This window comes from Trichosurus vulpecula, chromosome 5, assembly GCF_011100635.1.
Source record: "Trichosurus vulpecula isolate mTriVul1 chromosome 5, mTriVul1.pri, whole genome shotgun sequence".
NCBI classification, from domain to species: domain Eukaryota; kingdom Metazoa; phylum Chordata; class Mammalia; order Diprotodontia; family Phalangeridae; genus Trichosurus; species Trichosurus vulpecula.
In genome coordinates this window covers 244,110,927-244,125,445 of record NC_050577.1, presented here as the reverse complement: position 1 = coordinate 244,125,445, position 14,519 = coordinate 244,110,927, and the positions used below count along the sequence as shown (strand labels likewise).

Sequence of the window (14,519 nt, the reverse complement as noted above, 5' to 3'; positions counted from 1 at the left end):
TTCCTCTACTGTTACTTTACTGAATTTATCATTCATTAGATATGAAACTAGCTCCTTATACCTTAAAGAAGTTCATTTATTTCTATGTTTTCCCCCTTATATTTCTTTTATTTTCTATTTCTATATTTTTAAATAAAGAGAATTCTATTTTTTTTTCATTTTTTGCATCTTGTTATGAGCTTGAAAGTTTATTGTTTTAGCTATTGATATGGACTTTTTAATTTTATAATACTGAAGCAACCTTTTTATCTCAATGTATGATTATACATAGATAGAAATACATAATAGATCTTCTTTGCTAATATTTTTTTTTTCACTTTGCAAGGTCCTTATTTGGCCAGAGAAAACACATGGTGATGTGCCAACATTCACCCACTGCTCTGTTTGGCTGCCAACCTCTTGTCTCTCTCTTCAGCAATGGTGAGGTGGATGCCCTTGCCTCGGGGCAGAGAAATCCAAGGCTTGTTACCTTTGCCAATGACGAAAATGTTGGCAAGCCTGGTGGCAAAGCTGTTGCCGTTGGTGTCCTTCACGTGGACCACATCAAAGGAGCCTGGATGTCTCTCCCTGTTGGTGATCACACCAATTCGCCCCAAGTTAGCTCCGCCAGTCACCATACACAGATTCCCAGTATCAAACTTGATGAAATCTGTGATCTTGCCAGTCTCCAGATCGATCTGAATGGTGTCATTCACTTTGATGAGTGGATCTGGATAGCGGATGGTACGGGCATCATGGGTCACCAGATGGGGAATGGCCTTGGTACCCACAAAGGTCTTCCTCACTTTACACAGCTTATACTTTGCCTCCTCAGCTGTGATTCGATGAACAGCAAAGCGGCCCTTGGTGTCGTAAACCAGACGGAAATGCTCACCAGTCTTCTCGATGCTGATAACATCCATGAAGCCAACAGGGTAGGTTGTGTCTGTGCGGACCTTGCCATCAATCTTAATAAACCGCTGCATGCAGATCTTCTTAACCTCATCCCCTGTCAGAGCATACTTGAGACGGTTTCGGAGGAAGATGATGAGTGGGAGGCACTCTCTCAGCTTGTGGGGGCCTGTGGATGGTCTGGGAGCAAACACGCCGGTCAGCTTGTCCAGCATCCAATGCTTGGGGGCGGCGACGCGCTTCAGGTGTTTCTTGGGTCCACGAGCCATAGCGGCAACGAGCCGGGAAAAGGCTTGCTAATATTTTATTCAAAGATTTGTTGTTGTTGCTGATGTTCATGGGACACATGAAGAACAAGAGGTTCTTTCTCTTCTTTCTTTCTTGGTCTTGCCATTAGGACCACATTTTGCTCATAGAAGAAATTGGTAGATTCCCTTTCATCCTTATTTTCAAAAATAATGTGAATAAAGAATTTTTTTTTTATTCCTTGAATGAACTCATTTTGTAATAATATTCAGTTCTGAGGGGAATTTTTCTATTCCTTTGAGAGTTTCTTTATGATTAGTTCATTTTTTTTCAAATGTGGGATTAGGTCATTTAAATTCTTTATTTCTTACTCTGTTTACCAGGTTATTTGATAAATCTTTTTTTTTAATTATTCTTATATTTCATTTAAGTTTTTAGTCTTCTTTAAATGAATTAAATAATTTTAATTTGTTGTTTTTTTTCTTTTTCATTTCAGCAATTTGATTTCTCTTTAAAAAGAAAATATCAGATTAGTTATCAGATTAGATATTTTAGTAAGTTTTTTTGTTGTTGTTGAGAGAGCAGCTCAGCTTTAGCTAAATTTTTTTTGATATTGTTCATCTTTTATGTGATTTTCAAAATTTCTGCATATGTTTTGATTGTGTTCTTTTGATTTGTTAGTTTTCTTATTTGTTTTCATATCTGACTTCCTGATTTCTTCTTCTTAATGAAAGTGTTTAAAGATTTTTTTCCACCAAAGGCTGTTCTGATTACACAACAAAGATTTTACTATAGTGTCTCAATGTTCAATTTAAGGAAATTATATATTTATTTTATTTTATTTTTGACTCACCAATTTGTGAGGATTGAATAACTTAGTTTCCATTCGTGATTGATTCCTGTCTTCTAGTGCCTTTTGTTGATTGTCACTTTTATTGTGTTGTGAACAGTAGTGAATATTTAATATTTATCATTTTCTTCATTTATGAAGTCCGTGCCATCTGATGTACATACACAGATACATACACATTCCGTTTGGTAATTGCAAAAGAATGATCATATCTAACTTTTTTCTGAAAAACAAAACCAAAAACATATCTCCCAATTACTTCCTTCTTATTTATATTTTTGTTAAAACTATTTAGGTCTGAAAATAATACATTAACATCCTCAAACATTATTGCTATTTATATCTACCCAGAACTCTATTAACTTTTTCTTCAAGTATTTAGATGCTGCATCATGAAGTGTATGTTGCTAGCTAGGATATTATTTCATTATCTATGGTAGCTTACTTTTAAGTATATCATAGTTTCTTTGTTTATATATTTTGTCTATTATTTGTATAGTTTTGTCTGACATCATTATTGCTATTCTTGTTTTTTTTTAATTTTTAATTGATTAGAAGCTTAATATGTTTTATATTAGCCCCTCATTGAAACTTTGTGAATTTTTCTTTCAAATGTATTACTTATAAGCAACATTTACTTCATTCATCTTTCCAAACTATTCTGCCAATCTCTCTGTTACATGGTTGAACATCCTATTACACTGATTATTTTCTTTATTAATTATTGCTCTCTATAATAAATTCTCATATTCCCTTCTCCCTTTCTCATGACAAAATTGGAAAGACAGCATAAAATACATTTTCCTCTTACCTTTGAAGAGGTGGGGGATTCTAGTTATGAAAAATGGTATATATTATGGGACAGATACATTGGTTTTGGTAGACTTCTCTTTTCTACCTTCTTTTAAAGTCTTTATTATTTTACAAATGGTGATTAATGGGCAGCAGAGGGAAGGATATATTTAGAAATTAGGGTCTTTTAAGTTCATTCATTTCTGGGAAAGCTTAGCATCTTTTTCAAGGCGTCGTAGAGCAAGGGGAAACAACTCAGGGTCTCTTCCCCTCTAAGGATATGGCCCTGCAAAACAAAACAAAAACCAAAATATTTTTCTTTGGCCTTTTAAATCTTTGTTTGCTTTTTTTTTTCATTTTAGTTTAAAAGACTGGAATCTCTGACCTCTGAGGTTCAATAATGAGTCACATGGATTAGGGATTCAGAATCCAGTGAAACTGTAGCAGCCAGCCCAGCATCTGTGTCATGTGAACAAGTGGTATTTGGGAACAAATTTCTGCACCCATTCCAGATGGCTGAACAAGCTGTGGTATATGAAGGTAATGGAATACTATTGTGCCATAAGAAATGGGGATGATACGGACTTCAAAACAACCTGGAAAAACCTACATGACATAATGCTAAGTGAGCGGAGCAGAGCCAGGAGAACATTATACACAACCATAGATATATGGATTCCGTGAGGACCAACCCTGACAGACTTCACTCTTCTCAGCAACACAAGGTACAAAGACAACTCTAAAGGTCTCACGATGGAGAATGCTATCTACATCCAGAGAAAGAGCTATGAAGTTTGAATGCAGATTGAGGCACACTTCATGCTCGCCTTTTCTTCCCCCTTTTTTTCTTCTCTTTTGTTTTTGTTTTTGGGTTTGTTTTTTTATTTTTTTGGTTCTGTTTCTTCTTTCTCATGATTCATTCCATTGGTCATAATTCTTCTCTGCAACTTGACTAGTATATAAATTAATTCAATGCAAAGTTATATGTGGTAGTTATATGAGATTCCATGCCATCTTGGGGAGGGAGGGTGGAGGGAGGGGAGAAAATCTAGAACTCAAAATTATGTAGAACCATGTGTTGTAAACTAAAAATAAAAAAAAAAGAGGAAAAAAGAGAAAAAAAAATTCTGCACCCATTCCAGCAAAAGCTGAAACTAAGACTCTTCAGACAATGATGCTGCCTTTAAGGCACGCCTTTGGTGTGATCAATGCTATGAAGAAACTGTAATAAGTCTTGAGTCAACTTTACCAGAGACTGAGGGGGTATGGGGAGAGTGTGCTCTGGAGGTCTGGGGAAGAAATTATTCTATGTTTGTTCTTGCTATATCTGAGAAGTAAATTTCTCCTTTGTAAAAACTAAAGATAACTTAAAAAGACATTAAGCTGATGCAAATCCAAAACATATGTATTTAAAAAAGGTATAAAACTATCTTTGCATTACTCTGTATTTAGTTTTATATGTACATGTTTTATTCTTCCACTAGAATATAAGATCCTTGAGGGCAGGTCTTATATTTTCTTGATTTTGTGTCCTTAGGCCTACTGAACTAACATGGGGCCCTCTAGGTCCTTAAGTGATGAATCCAAACTTCACAGAACAAATCCCCTTAATAAAAGAATTTGCCCTGTAAAACTTGGACTCAGTCAAAAGGCCTCACCCAAGGACCTAGAAGGGCACATGCAGTTTCCCCAGCCCTTTCCTAGATTGAGACATTTTGCAGCTGTTCAGCCATTTCAGTCAGTGACTCCATTTGGGGTTCCTTGGCAAAGATACTAGAGCAGTTTGTTATTTCCTCCTCTAGTTCATTTTTACAGCTGTAACACTGAGGTGAACAGGGTCACACAGCTAATAATTGTCTGAGGTTGGATTTGAACTCAGAAAGATGAGTCTTCCTGATGCTGGGCCTGGCACTCTATCCACTGTGCCATCTAGCTGCCCTGGATTAAGCCTTAGAGTTCACCTAGTTCTGCTTCCTCATTTCATTAATCAAGAAACTAAGTCCAGAGAGGGGACTGGCCCAAGTTAACATGACTAGTCAATGGTATTCTAAACTAGGTCCTTAGCCTCATTTCAGAGTGATTTCTGTTATAACATATAGAACATGACTAATAACTGCTTGTTGAATTGAGTTATATTGAGAGGTAAAAATTTCTAAAATTAGAAGTGACATCATAGTATTAACAACACCATCTGACATTTACATAATATAGGGAATTATAATTAACAAAACATTGCCTCATTTTATCATGATAATATTCAGTGACTTGTGTAAAGTCACACAGTCAGTTGAGTGGCTGATTCTGTGTCTAGCATGATTTTACTACACAGCAGCTGCCTCCAGATATTCCAGTTGTAGCTATAAAATGTAAGTTATGAATAGAGATTCAAATTTCACCTCTATCACTTACTAATTGTACTACTTTCAGCAAATTCTTCTATATCTCTGAGCCTCAGTATCTTCATCTGTAAAGTGACCTCTGGAAGTCCCTTTCAGTCTGAAAGCTATGATTTTATCTTCCCACTCTCAGATATGAAAAATGAGAATTATAACACGTATAATTCAGATCCCTTCAGTTAAAAATACATCTCTTTGTAGATAACTCTCTCAGTAAGTCAACAAGAATTTATTCAGTATTTACTATTTGTCACACAATGCACTAAGCACCTCCCTTCACTCCTTCATAGTGAGAAGGAACATTGCATACACCGTAAGATTTTCTTCAATAAAATGAACAATTCCACCGATTTATTTTCTATTATTCCTCTTGTTTCCCTTTTAATTCTTTTAAAAATCTTTGATATAAGGAGTGGCTTTCATGGGGGCAGGGGAACAGGGAGAAATTTAGGTGATATGAAAATACATTAATACAAATTCATTTTTTTTTAAAAGAGATGCCTCTTCATTAAAAAAAGTGTCCTTTTTCTCATAAGGTTCAAAACAATATACTATCTTTGGAATCATATTAGAAACTCTGAAGTGACATAAAATGTAAGTTGTTGCTATTATTATTATTATTCCTTCTTATTTCTACATCAGAAGCTTTTTACAGATGCTTCTAAGGCTTAAACTTTACCTTCGGACTCTGTCCCCATCCTTCTTCTCCACTCCTCCCTTCCCATACCCTGAAGACTGCAGATTCACCCTCTTTCTTCCCAGCCTAACATCCCTACCTCCCTTCCTTGACACACAATCCATATCTTGGTGACCTTCAGAGGCAATTACTTCAGTGACCTCTATCCACAGTTTCAGGGGAATACAAGTCGAGTTTTCTGCTGTTCTAATAGCCTCCTATTTAAGAGAAATGGGCATGTTGAGTGTATTCCCCCTGGGTTTCACAGATTGTAAAGGCTATTTTTCCCTCTCTAAGAGTAATTCATATGCTGATTTTATTCTCTAAGAAGACTCATCTAGTTTGGGTGTCTACTTGCCATAAAGATCACTTTATATCCTTATGCACTCTGACAGCAATTAGAGGCAGTAACAGCCATCCTGCTTGCGATCAGCCCCTCACCAAGTCAAAATCAGGGGAAGCTGAAGGCAGAATGATTTTTCACAGATCTCTTCACTTGCCAATTTCCTTTCCCTCCTTCCTCTGAAAAAGTTGAATTATGTTAACTCTCAGGAAATAATGTGCCAATGGCAATTTTGCTGGGACTAGAGTCAGAGGAATAGGGTTTGGCATTTATTAACTATATGATCTTCAACAAGTGACTTAAATCTCTTAGGCCTCAGTTTCTTCATCTGTAAAATGAAGGGATATGGATTAGCTGACCACTTTAGATGACCTCTTTAGCTATAAATCTATGCTGTGCTGACTTTTATGCATGTATATGTATGTATGCATGTATCCATATATGTATATATTATATAAGTATGTATTATTTTGGTCAGGCTAACTCTATTATATGCCCTATGAGCTAAGTTAAAAAAAATTTTCTTGGAAGAAACACATAGTTAAGAAGTCCAATCAATAACTGAATGAATAAATAAAGGGTGGTAGCCCCTTAATTTCTACTACAATGGGCCAATTTAATTCAGAAAGCACTGAAGTGACTTTTCAGTAAAATCATTTATTAAAGCTAATTTAGGTCCCTATTATTCTTCTCCTGGATCATTACAATAGCTTCCAAACTGGTTTCCTTGTCTCCCATAAAGATTTGGAATGGCCATTGTGACTTGGATTAGAATCAGGTCTCTGGACATCTTAGCATGTTTCTAGCGGATGCTAAAGATTTCCAATGACATGCCTTTCTTACAGCCTCAGTCAATATGAAATTTTCTTCTGCTGCAGCACACCAGATTCCCTTTCCTTATGTCTAGATTTCTATTATTGGCTTCTATTTACTCAAGTTCATGCATTTTGAGCCATAGTCAGCCATCTTGACCTTTGCCTTGCCATTGGACTCCATTGGCTCTGGAAGAGAGAGTGAGGCTGATGACTTTGTACAACTCTGCCTCAATCAAATCCAATTCATGCACAAGTCAGAACATCATGCTCTTGATGTCATGTTTCTTCTTTGAGAAAAAAGAATGAATGAACAACAACAGCAGCAATTCCCATAAAACCATTTCTAAAATTGGATGTCAAATTAATCTTCAACATGTCTAAAGCTGATGTCATCGTCCTCCCTTCTAAACTTATTCTTCTCCAAAACTTTCCTATTTATTTTACAGGTATTGCCATCCTTCTAGGCATTCAGTTGTCAAATTTATTTGTACTTTCTATGCCTCACTCTCTTTACCCCTACATACTTGTTGCCAAAGTTTGAGATTTCTATCTCCATAACTTTTCTCCTATCAGTGCCATTCATTGTACTCAGAACCCTGCTAGTTCAGACCTTCATCACATTTCTCCTGGAGTAGTCTGATAGCCTTCTACATGGTCTCCTTGCCTCAAACTGCCTCCCTCTTCAATCAGTCCTCTAGAAACTTAACCAATACGATTTTCCCGAAGTGTAGGTCTGACCATGTAACTTTCCTATTAAATAAATTTGTTGTTCCTTATTATCTCTAAAATCAACTATAAAATCCTCTGTTTAGCTTTTCAAACCTATCATAACCAGGGCTCAACTTACCTTTCCAACTTTATTATACATTACTCCCCTTCAGAAACCATGTTATAGGCAAGGTGGCCTTCTTTCTAATTTCTACTTATATCACTCCATTATCTATTTCTCTTGATGAGCACCTTACCCTCCACCATGTGTAGAATACACTCCTACCTTCCCTCTGCCTGTTAGAATCCATTGTTTCACTTAATACATGGTTCAAAGTCATACCATCTACATGAGGCCTTTCCTGACCACCTTTCCCCTGGCAATGCTGCACCTCCTTTTTTTTTTTGAACTATAAAAACACTTACTAGCTATTTGACTCTGAGCAATTCTCTTAACCTCTGTCAGCTTCAGTTTCCTTGTCTGCAAAATAGTCATAATAATAGCACCCATCTCTCAAGAGGTGTTGTGAGGATGAAATGAGATAATATTTATAAAGCACTTTCTTTAAGAGCCTTAAAGCACAATACAAATTCTAACTATTATAATTAGTTATTTTAATATGTTATATATAAATGTATAAAAAGACCATACGTGTCCAGATTACCTAAGATGGAGACAGTCATCTGGGAGGCAGCAAGAATCTACTTCTGGAAGAATATATCCTGTTCCCCTACCATATGAACAAAAGCAATCTGTTTCCATTGACTCGATAGCCAACAAAAGCGTATCCTTAAAATAACCAGATAGGGATACTCTGCTTCTCTTTCTGGAAACATCCAGGGGTAAAAGTCCTGTTCAGCTGCAGCATGGGTGCCGTGCGCTGGGTCTACCTTCACCTTTCTCTTTTTTAGGCTTTGGGGCCCCCAAAATAGGGCTTGAGTTTTTGATCTCTTTCATTTGTCCTTTTCAGTTCTGGACAGAGATGGTGGAGTTCCTGGACCCTAGGGCTTGAGCCATGGTGACCTTGGTGACCAGGATTTCAAACGAGATGTTGCTTTGCCAATCCAACAGGGCAGCCATGAAGAGCCAGGGTACTTCTGAAATGAAAGCCCAGGACAGTTTTGGTTTTAGAACATGGTGGGAATACCAAGCTATATAGGAACTGAGTTAAGCTACAAATAGAATCTTTTCCCTTCCCCAAATATGGAGGTGGAATAAGGGAAAAGCTTGAGTTCCCTGGATATTGCAGAGGAACGTTTTTAAGTTTGTTCTTTCTGTCCCTTGAAGTAAATATTCCTTTGTAAAAGTGAATCGGTCTATTAATTAGTTAAATGGAACTAGGTGGCAGTGGGTTGGGGGTTTAAATTAGGGAAACTTTATTGTTTCACTATTAACCAACAATTTTCCAACATTATATTGGTAGGGATTTGAACTGATGGCAAAGACTGGAAACTCACAGATTGACTTAAGGGTATTGAAGAATCCTAGAGGAGAAGTGACATGTAAAATATCCAGCTTTCAGAGAGTGGGGACCAGGAAAGTCATATTTACATTTATTTATGGACATGTTTTCTTTTCTAATGGAACATGAACTGCTTGAGGTCAAGTACTCAAATTCAACATACACCCCAAGGTAAACATAATACATTTCCCCTAAACTTTCTCTTGTTTCTATATATGGTTTCTCACTACGCACCACTACTCACCCACTCTCCATACCTGCAACCTTGGGTTTATCTTTGGCTCTTTTTTATTCTGTACCATGTATATGTATATGTTTATATATATATATATATATATATATATATATATATATATATATAGATAGATAGATATAGATATAGATATAGATATAGACATAGATATATACATACATGCACACACATATATATGCACATATATATATATATATATACATTTACATAATTATCTGGTCCTGTCCTTTCCACTTCTGCAATACCTTTCAGTCTATTTGTTTCCTTTTCCCTCTTCCCTCCTTCTACTACCACAATATAGGCCTTTAATAACAGCTGCCCAGAAAATAATGATAATCTAATAGAAATCCCTGCCTCCAAAGCTCTTCCTTGCCCAGTCCTTCAGATGACTGACAGAATCATTTTCTTAGGCATAGTTATATTTATGTCACTTTCATGTTAAAATTCCCGGAGGTTCTCTACTGATTTTTGAATAAAGGCCAAATAGTGTTGACTGGTATTCAAGGCTTTCTACAATCTGGCAGCACCATACCATAATAAGTTTATTTTATATTACTACATCCAACACACTCCATGAAACCACTCTGCCAAGTGGAACATTCTCACTGCTCTTCCAGGTTGTGCTTTTGTCTACATTGTTCTTTATGATTGGAATATCTTCTCTTCTTATTTTTAGTTTAGCTTTTGAATTCTTATCCGGTCTTTACAATTGCCACTTCTTTCATAAAGTCTTCCCTGGCCCCTACAGCTGGCAACACTCTTTTCCCTTGGACTTCACGTCCCACTTTGTTTTGCACTAATCACGGAATATTGCATATATGGGAGGTGTGCTGGTAAATGTTTAACACTCACTTCTCTTAAGGGGAAAAATGGCCCTATGGCACACTTCTCAGTTAGATCTGAATTATCATATTTTACCCATGGCTTTCTCAAATCTAGAAAATTAACAAAACAATCAAAGTCTGGTTTATGGCATTTACCTATTTGCAAGATCTAAATGTTCTTACTGAAAATCGAACAATTCACTCTCATGAAAATAGTAACAACTGCCTCCAGCACACCACTGGCTGCAGAGAATAGTTATATGTATTCGTGTCCTATCTTCCTACTAGACCACAACCCCTATGAGGTCAAAGTTCTTTGAAGTTACCTAAACATTGTATCTATTCCTTTCCTTTCCGCAGAGCTTTTGTAAACTTCAGGTGCTGAATAAAAGTTTCTTTGTTGAATTAATGGATGAATACATTTTTGAGGAATGAAAGAAAATATATGCTAAAAATAAACCAGTCCTTTTTTCCTCACCACTTGTGATAATTATTTTTTTCTAATATACTCTTTTCAAATAAAGAAAGAAAAAACAATACATTTTAATAATGACATCAAGGTAAATGTAAGCCTATCTATTTCTTACAGGAATTGTTATAGAGAATCTAGTTTGAGATATGAAATTAACATCTTCTCCTTTTTCTGCTCCACCCCTATTCCTTTTACAACATTAGTTACCATTGATAAAATATCATTTGGAATAAAATGGTTAAATTATTAAGGTTCGCGTGTGTAAATGGATCTAAAAAACAAAGAGGTTTTTCCTTTAGGGTTCCTACCTCCTTAAAGTTTCTTCTAAAATGTGATTATCAGGCCCATTTGGAGTAGCTGTCAAGCTTCCCTAAATAATAAACTGGATAAGGGGCTCAAGATACTTAGCGTAACAATGTATACGTTCCACAGAGGTATAGATTGTATACAGTGATTATTTTTTTTTACTCTTTTCATGTTATGCCGTGCAATATTGATCTGTTACACAGTTGTAGTATTTCTTTCAGAACTGATATGGTTAGAACAACATAGATGACAGACAGAAGTCAAAAATCACCTTGCCCTGAGCATATTATTCTAATTTCATAATGACTTATTTGTATTTTTACCTAAACACAAAAGACCTCTTCAAGGAAAAGAAAATATGCACATGCATACCCTTTGACCCAGCAATACCACTTCTAGGGCTATATCCCAAAGAGATCACACGAGTGGGAAAGGGATCCGTATGTACAAAAATATTTATAGCTGCTCTTTTTGTGATAGCAACAAAGTGGAAATCAAAGGGATGCCCATCAACTGGGGAATGGCTAAACAAGTTGTGACATATGTAATGGAATACTATTGTTCTGTAAGAAATGGGGAACATACGGACTTCATAATAACCTGGAATGACCTACATGATATGATACTGCGTGAGGGCAGTAGAACCAGGAAAACATTGTACACAACCACTGACATATTGCTTCTGTGATGACTAACTTTGATAGACTTGGCTCTTCTCAGCATTACAAGGTTCAAAGACAGCTCCAAAGGACTCATGATACAAAGAGCTATCTACATCCAGAGAAAGCATTATGGAGTCTGAATGCAGACTGAGGCAAACCATTCGCTCTCTCTTTTTTTCTCTCTTTGGGTTTTGTTTCTTCTTTCTCGTGATTCATTCCATTGGTCATAATTCTTTTTTACAACTTGACTACTGTCTAAATAAGTTTAATGAGAAGGTATACGTAGAACATATTTTGGATTCTATGCCATCTTGGGGGGAGGGAAGAGGAGAGAAATGGGAATAAAATTTGGAATTCAAAAACTTATGGAACTGAGTGTTGTAAACTAAATATAAAATAAATCTTAAAAAAGAAAAAAAAAGAAAGGATACATAATATAGAATTTTTCTATAGGAAGGATTTTTCCTTCTTTATATTGTCCTAAAATCTACTTATCTATATTCATCTGTTCCTTAGTTATGTCCTCCACAGCCACACAGGACAAGTTGAATCTTTCAAGTGTAGAATTTTAAAGTTTTGGAAAACTGGAAACTCATATTTAAGTCTTCTCTTCTTTGGATTAAACATTTGAAGTTTCTTCAGTTCTGCAATAAATATAGTAAAATTTGGAGTCTCTCACTCTATCCCTAAGTTGTTCCCAGTTTGTAAGAATACACTTTTCTACATGTTAATGCCACAGAATAGGAGCCCAAGGCAGTCCAGAAGGGTTAAAATGATCAGGTGTCTCACTCAGTCTAGCACCAACATGGTGAGACTTCAAAAGTGTGTGTGATATGGTGGAAGGGCAGGAGCACCAGGCTGCCAGAGGAGGGAATGAACCAGTCAGGGCTGGAAATGGAACTGCTCAAAGCTTCAGTTGTACGGCCAGGTCTGTGAGTGACTGTCAACACTAGATGAGATAAAAATACCTAGTCTCCAAAATCAAAATAAAACCCTAAAATATAGTGCCCCAAACTAGACATAGTATACCAAATTCTGTCTGCTCAGAGCAGAGTATAGCAGGATATAATTTCCCTTACATTCTAAACTACATTTCATTTAATACAAGCTAACATAATGATAACTTTGGGGACTGCCACATCACACTACTAAACCATATTGACTTACAGTCCCCTGAAATCTCACTATCTTTAACCGTTATTTCATTAATAAACTCATATTGGTCTTTAGTCTTCTTGATCATTATTTTCATAGTTCAGTTCTGTCTGATGCTTTGTGATCCCACAGACCATACTGTCAATGAGGTTTGCTTTGCAAAGAGACTGGAGTGGCTTGTCATTTCCTCCTTCAATGGATTAAGACAAACACAGTTAAGCGACGTAGCTATCAAGTTTTTGAGGCAATATTTGAACTCAGGACTTCCTGATTCCAGGCCCAGTGGTCTACGCACTGTGCCATCTAGCTGCTATTTCCATAGGACATTGCCACCATTTAATATTTCACTTCTTTACTTTCCTTTGATCTTTAATGGTTATCTTTAAAATAATAATAATAATAACAATTTCGTGATGAGCTCTCTATGTACATACATTGGCCTTTGTAGAAATTATTCCCCTTTCTTCATCATTGTACTCCATATGCAACTTCTTTTCTATCATTTCACTCCTGGGAGCCCACCATGCTTCCTGAGCTGGCTGCCCTTTCATCCTGAAGCCATGGAAGGTCATATGTCCTCTCTATGAACTTTCCAATGCTCTTTCTTAAAGTGCAGTATATAGGATGGTTTCTTTCTTATCTACCATAAGCTAGAAGATGGCATGGTCACTATTTTCTAGGGCACGAGTTTGCTGACAAATTCTTCATTTTTCTTTGGTTTACCATTTGGTTTACAATAAAAATTCTCTACATCATTTATTCTAGTACAACTCCCTCTGTCTGTTTCTCTGTGCATGTGTCTCTCTCTGTCTCTGTCTCTCCTCTCTCTCTGTCACACGCACACAGATTGTACAAACAATTGAACTCAAATAAAATGAGATAATATTTGCAAAGTATTTAACAAAAGGTTTTGTACATATCAAGTACTGTATAAATACTAGCTCTGATTATTATTATTGAAATTGTGATCATAATTATTTCCTGTTTCTATGCCAGCTTCTTCTCCTTCTCCTTCCTCCCTCTCCTTCTCCTCCTCCTCTCCCTCCCCCACCTCTTCCTCCTCCTCTTTCTTCTTTTGTGTTAGGAATTCATTATCCATTTCTGTCAGCTAGTCAGGTGGACAGCAGCAGAGTTGCCAAATACACAGAGGGCTGCACACTACCACAACACTCCCCAAAGTTTCCCAAAATTTAATTGGGAAATGTTTATAAAAAACAAATGATAATAAAGTAAAACATAGATAATGTTAATATTTTGCTAATATGTGGTCCTTTTATATCCATTTCTATTTGAGTCTGATACCACTGCATTATAGCACATGGGTATTCTGTTATATCCACATGCCATAATTTCATAAAACATTTAATTTAAACCTACTATGTTCCAGAAACTTCAGTAGATGTTGAGATGCAAAGACAAAAAAATGAAATCAGTCCCTTCTTTCATCTTCATACATCCAAATTTAGTTCCAGATCCAAGTTTTAGAAGCTTAAAGTTGATGAATTACTTTATCTGGAAGGTTTGGGACACTCTAAATTTGAAAACTCCATGGCAATTACTGGGCTTACAGGCTAGTGTGACTTCTCTGCACCTGAAAACTAAGCCAGGGGAAATCAATTGTGCACATTCTCATTTTCATGAATGTAGTGTTCATGATGGATACTCAC

General features: G+C 36.3%; 1 protein-coding gene across 1 annotated transcript; it reads right to left on the bottom strand.

The window, feature by feature from the left end:
* Positions 1-317: 317 nt before the first annotated feature.
* Positions 318-1,177, bottom strand: LOC118849590 (40S ribosomal protein S4, X isoform-like). The gene has a single exon (XM_036758506.1). The coding sequence runs from the start codon at positions 1,158-1,160 to the stop codon at positions 369-371; it is 792 nt and encodes a 263-aa protein (XP_036614401.1). The 5' UTR covers positions 1,161-1,177; the 3' UTR covers positions 318-368.
* Positions 1,178-14,519: the final 13,342 nt, after the last annotated feature.

What these genes read in the sequence shown, in the direction of transcription:
- LOC118849590 (XM_036758506.1), bottom strand. Translation starts at nt 1,160, where the DNA reads ATGGCTCGTGGACCCAAGAAACACCTGAAGCGCGTCGCCGCCCCCAAG.